General features: G+C 47.9%; 1 protein-coding gene across 2 annotated transcripts in view; it reads left to right on the top strand.

Moving 5' to 3' along the window:
* CTTNBP2NL (CTTNBP2 N-terminal like) overlaps window positions 1-18,050 on the top strand; it is a 50,305-nt gene that overhangs the window by 5,437 nt on the left and 26,818 nt on the right. Inside the window, exon 2 of one of the 2 annotated variants that reach the window (XM_061567047.1) lies at window positions 3,996-4,112. In XM_061567047.1, coding sequence (XP_061423031.1) covers window positions 3,996-4,112 — 117 coding nt within the window. The remainder of the gene's footprint in view (window positions 1-3,995; window positions 4,113-18,050) is intronic. The other variant, XM_061567048.1, reaches the window with a different exon arrangement.

The following is an 18,050-nucleotide window of genomic DNA, read 5'->3' on the forward strand; positions in this document are numbered from 1 at the left end:
AACTGGCGACCTGAGTTCGATTACCACTCACGCTCGACGCCCGTGACGAATATCTGAACCTGTTCTGGGCCTCCCCTAGGTCGACTCAAAATCAAATTAGTACCCGGTGCCATGTGTAAACATTGCGACTAGGGAGACAAAGGTGGCTGGGCGTGGTGCTGGTCACGTACCCCCTTGCGTACCATGCCGGCCTTCATATGTGTTCATTGGACCCAAAATAATGTTAAGTTTATATGGGGTATCTTTGTGGTATACCTTAATAGTTGTTCGCTAACATCACTTGTCCCAACGACCTGTTCGGGCATATAGGGGGACCTTTGTCTTTGTTATGTATATACACATTAAAGGATTAAAGAGATTGACACATTCACTGGCAATACATAGGCATGCATACATTTGCTGTTACAAAATAGCTGTGTGACTCATCTGTTCTGTTGCGTGTAACATACATACTGTTCCACGTAACATGTGTACACAAATGTACAGTGTACTCTTTGTGGAGGAGCAGTGACAATGGTTCGCGTCGAGTGCTATGAACCATGCAACCTGAGTTCCCATCATGGCCACGGCAGACATCCTAAGGCGTCAGTGGCGATTGATAGCTGAACCAGACCCAGGGCCATATCCTCACCAACCTGCATTGCCGAGCGTGATGATTGATGCATGTGCTGCATGGTCAAACCACCCCCCGTGATAAATGTGGGGAGGACACGAGGAGTGTTGGAAGGTCTTCATCCAGCAGTGGATTGATGGAGAGTTGTCATTCAATTATACTTTTAGTATTCCGATGAGTATTCGAGTACGGTATATATATCGAACGCATGTCAAGTCAGTTGTGGTATTTATCGGGGTGTCCATTAGCCTATATCAGGATGATTTCGAACAAAAAGCAAGCCTGTTCTCACGACAAGTGCCGTTACAGAGGGGCTGATTTAACGGCCTGCAGGATGTTTGTATAAGAGCAAGGTCATGGGTTCAAATGTACGTCAGGGTCCTCTCGACCACATCATCAGCGTTCCTCCCGAGGGGGTGTAAAATAATCACCCAGCTGGTCAATCCGCACCCCTTAAGTGGTGCGTCCACACTGGAGCGATGGAGCCTACGGAGGGACTGGCTCTCGCCGTGGGAATGTGGAATTTTCGTGAAGTTGCTGGCTTGGGACTGCCATTGGAAGATGGGCATTGTGCAAAGTTCCTTGGAGCGTGAGCGACCCAGATGGTAAAATATTTACAGAACCGTGCACATACCCTGCCTGATATCAATGTATACGGCGCAAAGTGGTGACCACATGTTTCACCACTGATTAACCCGGATCATTAAGTATTTCTGCTGCCTATCCTGTGACGGCTATAATCGGTTTTGGAGAGAGAAAGCCATAGCAGAGAGTAAAAAAAAAAATTTGCGCCGTTAATTATTGATCAGATTAACACAACAACAACCACCACCACCCAAGGGACGAACGCTATGTCATCTCGTTTTCCTGTTTCCGTATATTTTTTGAGGACTTGCACACATGTAGCTTTAATTACGCCCAACGCAACGCCCCCACTACCACCACCACGCCCGATACATTTTGATCCCAAGCGATTTCAACATTTACCTCTAGCACACGGTAAAAGGTGCAGCCCTGCAATTGTCACGCCCGCGCCACTGTTGGGGGAAAGGGGCCGTTCATAAATGACGTCACGTACCTAGGGGGGGGGGGGGTCAGACATTTGTGACGATGTGTGACGATGGGGGGGGGGGGGAGAAATGTGACGTCACATCAAAATGCGCAACTCTAAATACATATAGACAACACGTTCTACTTAATTAAATAGACTTTTTAATAAATGTTTTCTCCTACAACATCAGAGTGCAACGGCACATTAAATACGCACTACAATGACAATAGTTTAAAGCGATTTGAAGCATCTTTTATTTGGGGGGGGGGGGCAGAGCTTTGTGACGTCATTTGAGGGGGGTATGACTTTTTGTGACGCCGTGTGACGAGGGGGGGGGGGTCAAAAATCGTCCAAAATCGCGTGACGTCATTTATGGACGGCCCCTAAAAAGGCCGGAGTATATGAGCCACCCTTTACCCCCCCTCCCCCACCATCACCACCACACGCGACCTGCTTGATTGATGAATTGGTGTAGTCCATATGTACTACGGAGGCGGTGGCATTTCATAAACCTTTCCCCGCAGTTTCCATCTGCCTCGCCCGGAGATCGACCACGTCCAGTGTGCTTCACCACCCTGAGAGTAACACTGCTTCATATTCTTAGGTTTTTTCGGTAAAGTCACGTAGGTAAAAAAAAAAATTAAAATTAATAAAATAAAAATAAAATAAAAATCACGACGTTTTGGAGGCAACACAAGCTTCCGTCTTCAGGTGGAAGCTTGTGTTGCCTCCGAAACGTCGTGATTTTAACCTACGTGACTTTACCGAAACAACCTAAGAATATGAATCCTTGCAGTCACGAAAGCTTCAAATCTAGAAGCAACACTGCTGTTCCAGTATCCTCCCCGTTTGTGCCATGCACTTAACGTGCCGTGATTGGCCTTATGAGTCATTACCATGATTTCGTTTCTGGAACAGTGACCTGCGGTAATGAGGACCCTGCCGGATGACCCCTGATGGTGTTTGCCCCCTAACAGAACGCCACATTGTAGTCGTATTTGCACATCGGGGTGGGAAGTAGCGGTGTGAGATTCCGGTTTGAAATGTGCCACCGCCTCTCAGCCACCCACCCACTCCACCCATCATCCAGCCACCCACACACTCCACCCATCATCCAGCCACCCACCCACCCACACACTCCACCCATCATCCATCCACACCACCCCAACGCGCACGTGAAAACTTGCTGAGAGACTGGTTTTTGGGGGCGGTGACGTCATGGCGTTGTGTTTCACTGCATGGATGGCTCTGTCCTTTCGCTGGTTGCGTGTGGGCTCTCGCGCAGACCTTGTCGGCAAGAGGGAAGGTGGGTGGGTGGGTGGGGGGAAGAGAAACGGCCGCGTTACAATGCAGGTCGGAAGAACGCGGTCGCGGTGGTGGCTGTGTTTGGTGGTGGTGGTGGGTGGGTGGGAAGAGTGGGGTGGTAATTAAGCTGCTCGTGGCTTTGCTTCGCGTCTCAATTATGCAGCTATTTCGTAAACGCGCCTTCCTTTTGACGGGCAGCCCAGGGTAAGGCGGGCGTGGGATTGTGGGCACGTTCCAGCGGGCTTGCTTCCTCCTCTGCTCAATGCGGGATATCGGTGTTTGTTGCCGGGGGTGGGAAGGGCTCTCTTGTGTTTGCAGGGCTTTAGAGGTGGAAAAGTGCATTGGGCGTGGTGCTTGCGCACACACGCACAGAGACACCCACGGCTGTATCGGCTTGTCAGCGCTAAACCTATACCGCAGACACGTGGGTGTGAATGGTGTGGTCTGTGCTGGGATATTTTGTTTGTTGTATAGCTCGTTATGACTACGGTAGAGGAGTGCGGGGGGGGGGGCGTTATTTTTTATAGACTCCAAGCCGAGCAAACCTCGCCAGTTGTTCGCTCAGCCCCGGAGTTTCAAAGCAAACCCCCCATTTAGGTGTGGCCAATACATTGACTGTAATACGAATCCCTTCAACAGTATTGTCAGTCATTCGGCTAACTGGGTCAGAGCTGCAGAGTCAAATCATTCACGCAGTTTTTATGTTACACGTTGATATACTGAATATTGAATTACATTTTTTTTGAAAGCCATTGTCGCAATGTTTTCGGCGTAACCGGCTTGTCATCCTGTGATACCGAGAAAAGAAAAATCCATTGCGTTTGTATTGCTGAACAAAGGAGTCGTGCGATTGAAGGAAGGTCGTTTCATTTTCAACCAAAATGTATATACTTTTTGAACGCCAGCACGGCTGTAATTTTTTAACACAGCACTGACATATGCCCCTACCCTCCTCGCTCTCTCTCTCGCTCTTATAAACCTGACGGGATGTTTGCGGGTGCTCTTTTTGTTGGCCTCTTCATGCAGGAGGGACATGTAGGTCAACTGGACATGGAGAACCTGAGCCGACCGCAGATGCTTTCCCTCCTGAGCTTCTTGGAGGGAGAACTCGAGGCACGCGATCTGGCAATTGAGGTCCTGCGGGTGAGTGAGCAACCATCTGACTCCCACGCCGAGAGAGATTCACACACACAGCCCTGCTTCCTTACCGCCGGACAGAGGAGAGAGGTCTTTGTTTAATACTGGTAGGAACCTCCTGGTTACACCAGCCCACAGGGGATTATTGTGTCCGTCCGTCGTGCATCCAAAAATGGGAAGGGTGGGGCTGGGTGGAGAGGGGAGGGTGGGGAGGGGCTGGGCGGTGAGGGTGGGGAGGGGCTGAGTGGGGAGGGGAGGGTGGGGAGGGTCTGGGTGGGGAGGGGAGGGTGGGGAGGGTCTGGGTGGGGAGGGGAGGGTGGGGAGGGTCTGGGTGGGGAGGGGAGGGTGGGGAGGGGCTGGGTGGGGAGGGTGGGGAGGGGCTGGGTGGGGAGGGTGGGGAGGGGCTGGGTGGGGAGGGTGGGGAGGGGCTGGGTGGGGAGGGTGGGGAGGGGCTGGGCTGGGTGGAAGGGGTGGGGCGGGGTGGGGAGGGGCTGGTCACCCCGTGGTGCCCTTATAAAACTCAACGTTTAACATACTCACGCCGGCTTGTGCCCGCCCTCACAGTCGGCCATATTTGTGGAATACACCACGCCGCCGTTGACCCTGGCCATTGACCGAGCAACCCAACGTTCCTACCAGCTCCCTCCGCAGGAATGTGGTTAATAGGTGAAGAAGAGCTCGGGGTGACGTTTCTGTGAAAATATGATTTTATGATTTTTCAGCCCAATTTCAGATTCAAGGAGAATAATATTTCCGTTTATGTGACCCATAAATGCCTTAGTAATTAGACACACCTTGTGTGTTCTTGCGATGTAAATGCCTAAAACGTTACTGTCACTGTTTAATCAGTAAATACGTGCATTTCAATCATTGAATAATATTGTTTTACTGTTCATTTATTACGTAAAGTTTAGTCGGTGAATCAACAGTTTTAACGCAAATATGATATCTTTCTTCACACGAAAAGTGCCATCACGTGACCTCGGTTTAACGAAACGCACTTTGGGTGGGAAAAGCACAGAAGTGATTCAAAACAATCTAATTTTCAGATTGTTTTTATATTCTCCTGAAAATCAGAAACACATCCCTCGTAAGGGCCGATTGAGACCAAAAGTCTATTTTTCAAGGGTGGTTCAGGTCAGAATAAAACGCGCCATACAAATGCAGATTTTAGATTTTTTTTTTATATTTGTAGTAAAATTTTGCTGTACACAAGAACACAGGCCCGTTGCAGAACGTTTGGTGACAAACACAACAACCGCATGCAAAGATTCACTAGGCCCATGTACCCAACGCGTCCTGGTTGATGGGGGAGGGGGCAGACATCCCGGGACAAATGCAGAATTTAAATAATTATAGGATTAATAAACTAAAACAGTGGTTGTGTAGCAAAGGCCATTGTTATTCCGTACTTCTGCGATCCCATGTATATTGTTACCCCGCCCTTACCAAACTGCACTGACCAGCGTGATGATGGATGTGTGGTCAAATAATCCCCACAACCGACACGGCAAGGGAAAGCCCGCATCCAGTAGTTGATTGGAAAAGAAGATTGAACAACAAGATTTAAATTGTATAAAAACATCGTGAATGTAAGGCAATGAAAAATAGGATAAAATGAAGGAAAAATATAATATGTATGTGACATAAATAAAACATAAATAATGCAAATTCAATACATTTTACATTCGAACAAGGCACTAGTTTAACATTGTGTTACATGTGAAAAGTTCACATACCATTTCTTACTTCAACGCCAGGTTTACCAATGATGTTATTATCTGCCCACCTTTTACTCACTCTTGTATTCAAGTCACTCATTAAGAAATGTTAATGCGTTTGCTTATCTCTTGTGAGAAGGTGGTGGCTATGGGAGGCCATTATCAAGCAGTGGATTGGCCATGGCAGATGATGATTTAAGAACAAAATTAGCATTCGTATTGTTTGATGGGTTAATGCAGCAGCCAACCAAATGCCAACTTTGACGAAATGTTTCTGAAATGAAAAATTATAATTCTAGATTTGAAGCTTTCGTGACTGCAAGGATTCATATTCTTAGTTTATTTCGGTAAAGTCACATAGGTAAAAAATTAAAATTAATAAAATTATTTTTATTTTACTTTTATTAATTTTAATTTTTTACCTATGTGACTTTACCGAAAAAACCTAAGAATTGAAAAATAATAATATTACAAGCCCTTTGTCAATCAGCTGCTGGATGAAGGCCTCCCCATGCCATGTCGGTCATAGGGGTTATTTGACTGTTCTGGTCATTGTCGATTGCTGAAGGGTGAGGAGCAACACTGCTTGGAATGGCACTCACCAATAATGTTGATCTCAGCTGGGATTCAAATGAAGGTAGCTGGAGTTAGAGTGGAGTGTGCTAAACACCAAGCCCGCTAATCTTGAGAATCGGGTTAATATAATGTCATTCATATTTATTGAGCACCTTCACTCAAGGCACTTGACATAGCTTACAAAACAATTGACAGAATAGAATGATTGAGATGTACTTACGTACGCTGAACTTCTTGCACATACCGCACACAGCCAACCGTGCTAATCGGAGGTGCGGGGGAAGAACAACAAACTAAAGACCCCAAAAACAGAGATTGGGGAATGAGTGACAGCAATAGATTATACTTGGGGATCACGAAAGGGTAGGGAAGGGACGGGAATGAGTGGAGGGGCGAGATAAGAGGAAGAGAATGGGCAATAGAGAAAAGGTGAGCTGAGGGACAGCTGCCCGGATTTGAACTCAGGATCTCAGCGTGCCTGGCTCTCAAGGGTGTTTCCTCTTCGCCAGGCACGATGCACATTTAAAAAGAATCCCAAATTGTTCAGTGTTGCCCTGCGGCATGACAGAGGCATGTGGCATGTCATTCCACACCACATGGATCTTCTTAAATCTCAGCTCTTGTGCTGCGCTGCTCTTTAGCAAATTAACACATGGTGCCATGATGGCTGTAGAGCATTATGGGTAAACCCACAAACCACTGACACTAATGGTGCACACGTGTGTGAAGAACAATCTGTTATAGCCACTGGCTTTATTAAAAAGGGTGCATATGTGATTGTTATTTACATGCGTTCAGGCTTGAGAGTCGGCGAGGCCTGCCTGGAAAAAACACATTCCATTATTTATATTTGAAGTAGTAAATCACCATGGAACTGTGTACAGGTTTCAATATTATTTTTGATCATAGTCTCAGTATCATCGTCAGTGCACTGCTGGATGAAGGTCTCTCTGCGCGACCACTATCGTTCACGATCTTTTTGTTATCGATCATAATCACAGAATAGCCATGATTATTTGCACGGTGACTGTGTACAGGTTTCACGTTTCTTTGGAATCGTCGATAAAGCATCCTCGCCGCCCCTGAAGGTGCTAACCTCTCCGTGGTGCCTTACACTTATCTTGTGTCGTCACATCCACTCCCCCAAATTCTGTCCCATCTCATTGCACACTGTCCCATTGCACGTCACTTGCTCCCAATAACATGCATGCCAGCTTGTCCCAAAATCTCAGGTCACATTCCAGCCTCCCCATTTCCTTTCTATTGGATGGGTCTTTCCAGGTCAAACTGTGATGCTCACACATTTTGTCCGTCTGCAGACAGATGCCGATGCAGTGGTAGTGAGCAGAGGCAGTATTGCGTTTGAAACAGAAATCTGTGCACGAATGGAGGGGTCGTTGTTTCTTTTTTTTTCCCCACGGTGACACTTAATTACCGAGGCAGCTTTACTTTGAATTATTCAAGGATCAAGGGGATCGTAAACCAAAGTGTCTTCGATGTGCATATTGTGCACTGAACCCTATTCATCTTAACGGCTGAGTGGTGCATGCATGTTAAGTTGTGGGGGGTGCTGCCTTTGTGTTTGCTCTTTGAGCAGTCGGTCACGGACACATGTGTGTAGCTCGTTATGAAATTACGGCAGACCAAATTGACAAGTTGCATCGTATGCACTCCCAAAAGCGAGGCCACGTAGTGAGAAAAAAAGTCTATTAAATATTCAGTGACGTGTCAAAACGAATGGTTACATTTTCACAGGAATGATCCTGCGATGCAGTTGAAATTTTCCATCGCTTTTTCCATTGATGTTCCCTTTTCAGAAAAAAAACCCCAACAGCACACAACGTTTTAAAATGTTAATTTAATATCCGTCAAATAGTTTTCTTTCACATTGAAAGAATCTTTATGTTTACTCTTCTGCTCGCAAGAGAAAAAGAATAGCGCACAGCTGTTTACGAATAGTGAAACAGCTGATTGGATGTGACAGTCTGGCAGATGCCGACAGTCCCAGTGCTTCAACTATCTTTTGTTTGCACCCTGTGTAGCGTAACCTGCTTGAGGCTTTCGCATTTCTATTTTGCTATTGTTACTATTTGTTTGATTTTACCAGGTAAGGCCCAATGAGCTACGCCGCTCTTTTTCAGAAGCGACCTGGCCACAATAGACGGCTCAACGGAGTGGCTCATCGCGTGGACATTTATAGCAGCCACATATTCTAAATGTAGAGTGAAAAACCAGAGGACCCGGACAAAAATCCACACGACCATGGGGAGAGAGACCCCGCAAACTCTTAATATACAGGCGTCGGGCTCGGGATGGAACCCACGACCTCCCGTATACCGGGCGAGGCAGTTAACATCTCGCCAGTGGAAGTCTTTGTCACCGACCCGTCCAACTGCACCGATCACGCAGAGGGATTCTCGCTGGAATTATTCTGTGCAATCCAGATTTGTTGATGTCAAAACGTATTGACTCAAACGTAACCGTACATGGCCCCGTCGCTTGCCAGCGCGCGAGTGAACGAATGAAAGCATTCGAAGATAATTTCAACCCGCACCCTGTTTTTCTTTTTTTAATTTAAAAAAACAAATGACGGTAGTTTTATGTTGTTGGAAGAGCAGCGACTGCAGCAATAAGAATAACATCCTTCCACAGCGCATTGCTGAATATGGTCAACAACCGTTGAAGCGTTAACATGGCCGTGTATTATGAAATGAAAAAAAAAACACACATTATAAAAACATGCAAATGTTTTTGAACATTTCCAGCATTTTTAAATGACGTTTCGGCTGATATATGCGGACACGGTCATCAATGCCATATTGAGTACAGTAGACCCTACGGTAGTCAAACTTGTTTTGTACCATCAGTGTGCGCGTGACTGCCCATAAAATGTGTCCATATGCGTCTTGGATAAGGCGAATAGATTTGTTTTTTCCTTTTAATGGAACCCTTGTGTTCCTTCAAGTGAGTTCAGCGCTTCCGACGAAGCTGTGTGGTGACAATTAAGGTACGCGAGCGCTTTGCACAAGTATTTCCTCCTTTCCGTGCAGTCACGAGCGCCTGGTATGAAAGCCGACCGACCTTGTTTCGGTGGCACGTGCGTGCAATCTGGAATCTTGAAGGAGAGAGGAGGGGGGTTGATGGATCAGACCGAGATGGAGCCATTTAACTAGAGGGCAATGAGAAGTGTCTGTACCGTGCAAAACAACGGGGAGGTTTTTGCGGGTCGATTTTTTGGGATTATAAATTTCTACCCTCGTATGCATGGCATATTTACAGGCACTGGCAGAGGAGGTCAAAACGTACCTATTTTCATCCTCGCAGCAGCTGCTTTCTTGCTAGCCATCTAACAAAGACGGTCAACGCATCGCGCGCTTTCAGATGCGCCTCTGCCACCGTCTGGAATGCCGGAGCTGTGGACTTTAAAATCAACTCGATTGAAAAACTCATTTCTTGAGAACTGCTCTTTGTGTTTAGAGAGGGGCTGTCTGCAGCTCCCGCACGCATTAGGCCCCTCCACCAACAGTGGCACTGTCCTTGAAGTTGATTGGTCCACACCCGAGACAGCTTTTCTTAGAGCCTAGTCTCAATTGGTGTTGGACCAGATGATGCCAAAAGGCGTACAACTCAAAAACAGCGCACTATCAGAGTATTGAGAGCTCGGGGTAAGCATTTACACTATGAGACCTCCTTTACCAGTGGCAAAATATAGTGATAGGTTTTTTTGTTTGAAATTTGAGGGCATCACCCCTCCCATTTCGCTGCTATTTTTGACACATCGGGGCAAACATCCGAAAAGGGCAGAGAAAAACCCGCACCTTGTTGAAAGTGCGTACGAGATTCATGGAGGGGGGTGCGGGGGGGGGGTGTGGAAGGCGTCTCTGTCCAAATAACGACATCCGAGTCGTTCTTTAATGAACCCAAATGGGGGGGGGGGGGGGGGGGCTAACAAACGAAGCGGGCTCGCTCTTTGTACGGCCGGGGAAGAGAATCCTCGCCCGCCTGTGCGTTCGTACGCCTCTCGCTCAGCGAGGGTTCGTCATCTGCACTGTAAATGGCTTCAACGCATCGAGAAGAAGGGAAAAAAGAACCACCCCACAGCCTACGAACAATGAGGGCTTGACAGCTTTCTGCAAGGGCAAAGCCTTCACCGCGCGGCAGATTGCCCCATAAAGCGCAGTTTAAAAATAAAAATAAACCCCCATGGGTGAAGCATTACGCGGCGGCGTGTTGCTGGCGGTGGTGGGTGTGGTGATTTTATGAAGTGGCTGGCTTGTCCTTGCCTCGCGGGCTGGTCGTGAACCCAAGTGGCACGATCCGTGCGGTTGTAGCTGGGCTGCTTGGCTAAAGAGGTGGCCTAAGTGCCGGAGAGAGTGGTGGGGGTGGGTGGGTTTGGAATTAGCTCCAACGTTGGCCGCCCTCGGATTTTAGCATCCTGTTGTTGTTGTTGCTGCTGCTGCTGTTGCTCACAGGAGTAAGTCGTTGAGCTGCGCAAACGTCAGCCGAGGACGCGGCGTTCCGCGGGGGGGATGGTGGCGCAGAGCATCTTGCACGAATTCAGTTTAGGACTTTGATTTTCTTGTTCTGCGGCTGCCTCGTAAAATGTAAACGTTTGACGGATGGGGAAGTGTCGTCGTCAGCCATTGTCTATCCACTGCTGGATGAATGCCTCCGCACACCTTCGCAATCCCGTCGTGTTGAGTCGTAAACTATTTAAAGAAAACAATTTTTTTATTTTACCAGGTAAGGCCCCACCGAGCTTTATAGCAATTTTTTTCAGAAACGAACTGGCCACAAATTATGAGCTCAATGAAGTAGCTTATGTGGAAATGTATAGCAGCCAAATACTCTAAAACGCATGTTTGTAAATGCGGAGAGAAAAACCGGAGGACCCGGAGTAAATGCCACGCCGCCACAGGGAGAACATGAAAACTCTAAATATACAGCAGGCGTCGGGGTCGGGATCAAACCCACGACCTCCTGTATACCAGGCGAGGTAGTTCACATCTCCGCCACCGTGATGATGATGAGGAGAGAAACATGAAAACTCCAAATAAACAGCAGCAGGCGTCGGGTTCGGGATCAAACCCACGACCTCCTGTATACCAGGCGAGATAGTTAACATCTCCGCCACCGTGGCGCCCAGGGGCATTCTTTCCTATGGCATGCAGTCACCGCACCTCCGATAAGCGCAGTTGGCTACGTACGGTGCGGACTAAGTTCAACGTACATGCAAATACATTGTGCAGTGGTCGCCCCCTTTTGTCATATTCACAATGTTACGCTGCGTCCGGTGATGACGTCGCCTGAAAACATAGTCGAGGGAGTGGAAGGTGTGAAACTCCTGCGACCGTCCTTCGTTGGTTATGGCTCACGAACCCTCGAGCGTGGAGTGCGGTGTTGCGAGGCGAAGAGTGGGATCAGGCGGGACGGAGATCTTGAGCCATGGAGCCGCCCTCTGTCAGAGAAATTGAGAGTCGCCCATAATACGAGCCGTCGAACATCGCACGCGTTCAGATGCGCTTCTGCGGCCGTCTGGAGCGCTCTTCCTTCCGATGTTAGGAAGCCACTGGAGCTATGCACTTTTAAGACATCTATATTGTGTTTAGTTTGTTGTCCTTCCCCCTTACCTCTGATTGGCATGGTTGGCTAGGTACGGCGTGAAAGAAGTTCAACACATTGTTAATCTATTGTGAGTGGAGTGGTGGTGCTGCCTTGCGAACTTAATGCTCCAGGTTGATTCTCAACCACGGCTGATATCAGTGGCAAGTTCTCTTTGAACCGAGCCTGCCCTTCCTGCTCCCAGTCACCAACTCGCACTCACCAGGGTGGTGAAGTATGGTCAAACAAACCCCATCACTGACATGGCATTGGGGAGGCCTTCATCCAGGAGGGGATTGATAATGGTTGGAATACATTTTGTATTTATTTAATTCTCCTGCAGTGTAAGTTCACCGCACCTTGTCTTAGGGCTCTCAAATAACCTCGTGTTTATTTGGGTGCAGCATTGTGTTCAGCCTGGCACAACAACAAAAAGCCACCGTGAACACCGCTGTAATCTCACAAATGAATGTTCGCTATTTCTGAGGTTTCTTCTGGAATGGAGAATAGAGAAAAAAAAAACTATTTGGAGATCATTGGCAATTTGCAGAAGCCGCAAGTGCAGTAATGCACAGAGCAGCCAGAAAAAAAAACAACGCGTAACCGGATCGCTTTGCTATGTAAGAACGTTTTTGTCGGTCTGTACGGCAGATTGAAGATCAAATTGGCAATCTCTTAAGAGTGTACAGTGCCTCCCCGTTTGAGTCCAAGTTTGGTCAAAATCTGTATGTGCGGTTTTTATTTCAGCTGTGCCGACAAAGAGAAACAAAATAACTCTCCGGCTGAGTTCATTACTGAAGTAAATCCGCATCTCCCTTCAAAGGAATGGGTTGTGTGTGTGTGTGTTTGTGTCCGTACATAAATTGTGGCACTGTTGCGTTATGAGCAGCGGTGTAGCGGTGATGGTACTGCGCTTCGAGCCCAGTCACCCGGGTTTGTTTACCAGCCACAGCTAACATCACCGCTGCGAGTGATGTCCGAACCGATCCTGGATCTCCTCTAGGTTGACACGGCGTAAAACGAGTACCTGGTGCTGCGTGTAGAACATCAGCACTGGTGACACAAAGGTAGCCGGGCGTGGTTCTGCCAACACACCACCTCCTTGTGCTGCGGCGTGCCGGCTTGCGGAGGTGAATTGCTAACCGCACTTTGGCTCAGCAGTCTATGTAAGCTGTAGAACGCCGTATATAATTAGACGTTATTTGCTCGATGCTAGGTGAATCCCTTATATTTTGCAGAATATTTTAAATGTACCACTTTGAAACGCGTTGTTGGGAGCTTGGCGATATGGGGGTTATCGTTCCGCGTTTTGAGCAGCGTCCAAATTTAGCGCTTACTCAGGGGACGTGGCATAGGAATTTGGAGGCACGAGCTTTGAACAATGTGCCTCATATTTTCGGGGTGGGGGGGGGGGGTTGGGAATCTCTCAGCTTTGAATCCAAGGAAATTGAGTGATTCTTAGACACTCACCGCGCTCGGTCACTCGACATGCACACAAGTGTTCTTGGTCAGCGGTCGTATCGCACACGTGAATTCGGATAAACGACGGTTTTTGAAGTAACGGCCAGGCAGATGCGAGCCTCCCCCCCCCCCCCCCCCGTTGCCTTGAATCGATTCCTTAAAACATCTTTATAATTTATTCTGAAGTCAGTGGATCCTACCACTATCTTCAATGTCATGTTGCAACACGGTAATTCTTAAACTGTTTTGGTTTTTTGTGGTTGCGACGCACAACGCTGACGTGATTTTTGTTCGGGTTGCGCGACCTACGTGTCGTTCCGCACGATGCCCCCGACTTTTCGTTCTCCGCGACCGGAGCTTCTTTTAAGGAACTGAAGAAGCTCCTGCCAGCACGTGGAGGGAAATGTCGCGAAACGTCTCGGAGTGTCTCGAAACGGCCACCTCACGTCGGACACGATGCCGAACAGCACTTTGTACTAAACGAAAAAAATATCGCATCAGAGAGCTACAATATTTTTTCATCTAAAAAAAAAACGAAGCACCTCCATTGCTTTGCAACCAGTCTTACATCGTGACGGGTCAGGTATGAAGGCTGCCACGGTGGAGGGATGTCAACTACCTCACCTGGTATACAGGAGGTTGTGGGTTCGATCCCGACCCTGACGCCTGTATATTTGAAGTTTGCATGTTCTCCCCGTGGTCGCGTGGATTTTTTTGCTTATTTGGCTGCTATAAATTTCCACGCGATTAGCCACTTGGTTGAGCTACCATTTGCGAAGCCCTTTTCGCTTTTGAAAAAAGAGCCTTACCTGGTAAAAAAAAAAAATATTTAAACAGCCTAATAGCTTTAGTCTGACTGACAGCACACCTGCTTTGGTTTGGTTTTGGACTGAGTGCTACCACAGATTGCCGAGCATGAATAAAATCAGCCGAGCCATTTGGTGGCGCCCAGAATTAATTCGCCCCAGGTTCGCATCGGCGGTGTTTATTCTCTGACGAGAGCGCGAGCCAATCAACTCATCGGAGAGGTCGCGTTCCAACTTCTGTGATGAAAACTTAAGAGATTTCAAAAAAGAAAAATGTGGCCCGTGTTGTTTGGGAGACTGGTATCGTCGGATGAATTCCAGTGGCGACTGTCGCCAGCAGTGTGGTTATTGCTGTCTCATGCGGGCACGATCGGGGTTTTTATTGGCACCAAGAAAAAGATCCTACCGGGTAAAAAGCGCGCGAGCTTGTTTCTGTCTTCCCCCGCAGATTACCTGGGAAATTAGGCCGCGCTTGCAAAAGCACTCTCTGAGAATGTCTCATCGCTGCAGGGAATGGGTACCCTGGTAACACGGTGCACTGTGGGATTGGGCAAACCAGTTCTCGGTGTGCTTTTTTTAGTCTTTCTTCTTCTGCTCCTCCGAGTTTGTGCCTGCAGGGATATGCGTCTGTGGTCCCTGAGCTTTATGCGCTGGGGTCATTACTGTACGCGCTTTTACGCTTAAAGTGACAAATGATCTCCCCAGCGACGCCGCCTAGGAAATCATTTTACTCCTCCAACGCCGATTGCACAGAAAGAAATTAAAGAAATTGCTGCAAATAATGACTGCTTTAAATGTGCGGGTGGCTGTCGGTGAAAGTGGTGGAGGAGGGAGGGGTGGGGGCAGTACGATGGTTTTGACGAGAGCGCGCACCGTGCAGTTGAGCGTCGCTGGTCTAATTTCACCACTCGGGCTGCGGCAGATCGTCCCGGCTGTCGGCATTAATGCAGCAGCAGCAGCAGTCCCGCAGGCCTGCTGGTCCACTCAGACAGCTCTCCAACTCGCCGTTCGACAAGAGCAGCAGCCACAGCAGCAGCACTGCATTCGATGCAACACATCCAAGAATAATAGCAAGGGATCATGTAGGAAATCGTAAATGCTCCCAATACGTATTGGTGTTGGCAGCCGTGGCAAGCCCGTGTAAGATGCGGCAGTGCGATGTTACAGGTCAAAGGGGCTCTGCGATGGGAGGTGCAGGAATTTTAGTTTTTTTGTGTGTTCTCTCTCTCTCTCCTTGGGGCCGGTAGGCAGCGGGAAATTGTGGAAGGAAGCTGGCATGAAGGCCGCCTTTGTCTACTCTGCGGAGAATTGTTTACGCTGGAGAGAGTGAGAGGAACGGCTTTCGAGAGGTCGTTATTTATTTATTTGACAAAAAAAACCGTGTTTACAGTTTTGATGTAAAAAAAGAGGCGGTGCGCCGAACTCATCTCGGTGGCACAAGCGAAGCTTCGTGTTGTACGACAGTCACAACACTGCAGCTCGCCGGACCTGTGACAAGTTGTGGTCCCCTTCTCGCGGTTCGATGAATAATTGTCATTGTTCCGACGTTCTGATTCTGTGCTTGTGAAATCTCTTGTGACGGCAGGGGGTTCCTCCTTTTTTTTTCTTTCCCATGTGCATTTGTGTTAGCACCCGCAGGACCCTTCGTACAACAACGATAATGGTTTTTTTTGGTCGAACGCCCTCGTGTTCTTAACCGTTCGCAATTCCCCATGGGCCATGGGAGCCGTGAATCTTGAAGGCGACGAAGAGTCCTGCGGGTGCCGACACTGACGGGTGACTAAACCACCTCGCAACATTTAGAGCCACGAGTTAATCCGCTGCTGAACGAAGGCCGTCCCGTGCCGTGGCCCTTCATGGGGTTGTTTGACCGTACTTCACCACGCTGGTCAGTGCGGGTTGGTGAACGGCGGTGTCCAGGACCGGTTCAGTTGTTACTCCGATTAGCACGGTTTAAGTTCGCACTCGTTGCACGCAAAGTGCTTGCCACAAATTAACCACAACACCTCGCAGCAGCAGCAACGGCTTTTGGCTAACCATCAAACAAAGATAGTGACCGCATCATGCCCTTTCAGATGCTCTTCTGCTGATGTTCCTTCTGATATCAGGAAGCCACTGGAGCTATGCATTTTAAAATCTAGTTTGAATTTTTTTTTTAAACAGTTGTTTTGTGTGTTTTCGTTGTTGTCCTTCCCCCCTCACCTCCAATGATCACTGTTGGCTATATACGGTGTTAAAGAAGTTCAACATACAGACATCATCTTCTTGGTTCTTTCGGTAAAGTCACGTAGAATGGAAATAATAAAATAATAAAAATAAAACATAATAAAATAAATTCTCACGACGTTTTGGCCACAACGCAAGCAGCCGTCCTCAGGTGGAGAACAGGTCTGTCGAAAAGACAGACCTGACTTTACCGAAAGAACCAAGAAGATGAATCCCTGCAGTCACGAAAGCTTTAAATCGAAAAATATAGACATTACTTGCTACTACTGGCATTGGTGGCCAGGAATGAATCTCAACGGGTTAATGAGCGCAATGCGCTAAACGCTGCACCACCACGCCTTGCTCAGCTGCAGCGTTTAAGTGAACCGATTACACATACGAATTGAAAATAATTGTGTGTTTTCACGCGGACGATTTGGCTTTAATCGATGCATAGTTACGTGCCAAGAGGCCACGAACCAAAGAACCGAATTGGAACACACCACAATACATAGTCACATATGATGAACTAGCCTATGACGAAATCACTATAATTGTGCCCAATCCCATCAGATCTTAACAGCTAAGCAGCATTGACTCTGTTAGTGCTTGGGCAGGTGACCACCAGGGCTTGCCAGGTGCTGTAGGTGGGAGGCTGCGAGGTGTGGCCAGGAGATTGCCGTGCTGAGCGTCACCTCCACGTGTTAATCTGCAGGGGTAGGGGGGGGGGTCTTCTCCACTTACTCCTGTTCCCTCGTACAGATTGACAAACTCATTTGTTTAGAACTGATTTGTGTGTGTTTAGTTTGCTGTCCCCCCCACCCCATCCCGCACCTCCGGTTAGCACGGTTGGCAACGTGCGGTGCAAAAGAAACTCAACGTGCATACGTGAAGCCAAACAATTCATGAATGGAATTGGCAAAACCATCCCAATGCAACAGGGCCCTTGTGAAAGGGGGGGGGGGCGGGGGGGGAGAGTCTTTAGGGTCCCGTGAGGCATCCCCCGGGTAGAGTGATTAGCTCTAGATTTGAAGCTTTCGTGACTGCAAGGATTCATATTCTTGGGTTTTTTCGGTAAAGTCACGTAGGTAAAAAAATTTAATTAATAAAAGTAAAATAAAAATAAAATAAAAATCACAACGTTTCGGAGGCAACACAAGCTTCCGTCTTCAGGTGGAACCGTCACAGCACGATAGCTGTATCAAGTGAGAGAAATACCAAGAAAACAGTCCTTGTATATATATACTGGTTGAGGGTGGGAGGAGCCAAGGTAGGGTCTGAATATTATTTTTTTGTGAGGGTTCGGTGCGGCTGAAGCACGCTGCTACGTGACTTTACCGAAAAAACCTGAGAATAACAGTGATTAGCGTCATTGCAGATGCGTCGGTGTGCATCGTTTACCTGAATGTCACCGCCTCTAAATGGGACGAAGCCAAATCTAAAACGCTGGACATGCACCGCAGGCCGATGAGCGGGAGCGTTGGTGGGTTACAGGTGAGGCAAAGTCTCCTCTCTGTTGCAGTAAACATCTCTTTGCCGTGGCACCCTTTAATGTTTAATGTCAACGCATTTAA

Source organism: Lethenteron reissneri, chromosome 38 (assembly GCF_015708825.2).
Source record: "Lethenteron reissneri isolate LAM-NWPU_2019-01 chromosome 38, ASM1570882v1, whole genome shotgun sequence".
Lineage (NCBI taxonomy): Eukaryota > Metazoa > Chordata > Hyperoartia > Petromyzontiformes > Petromyzontidae > Lethenteron > Lethenteron reissneri.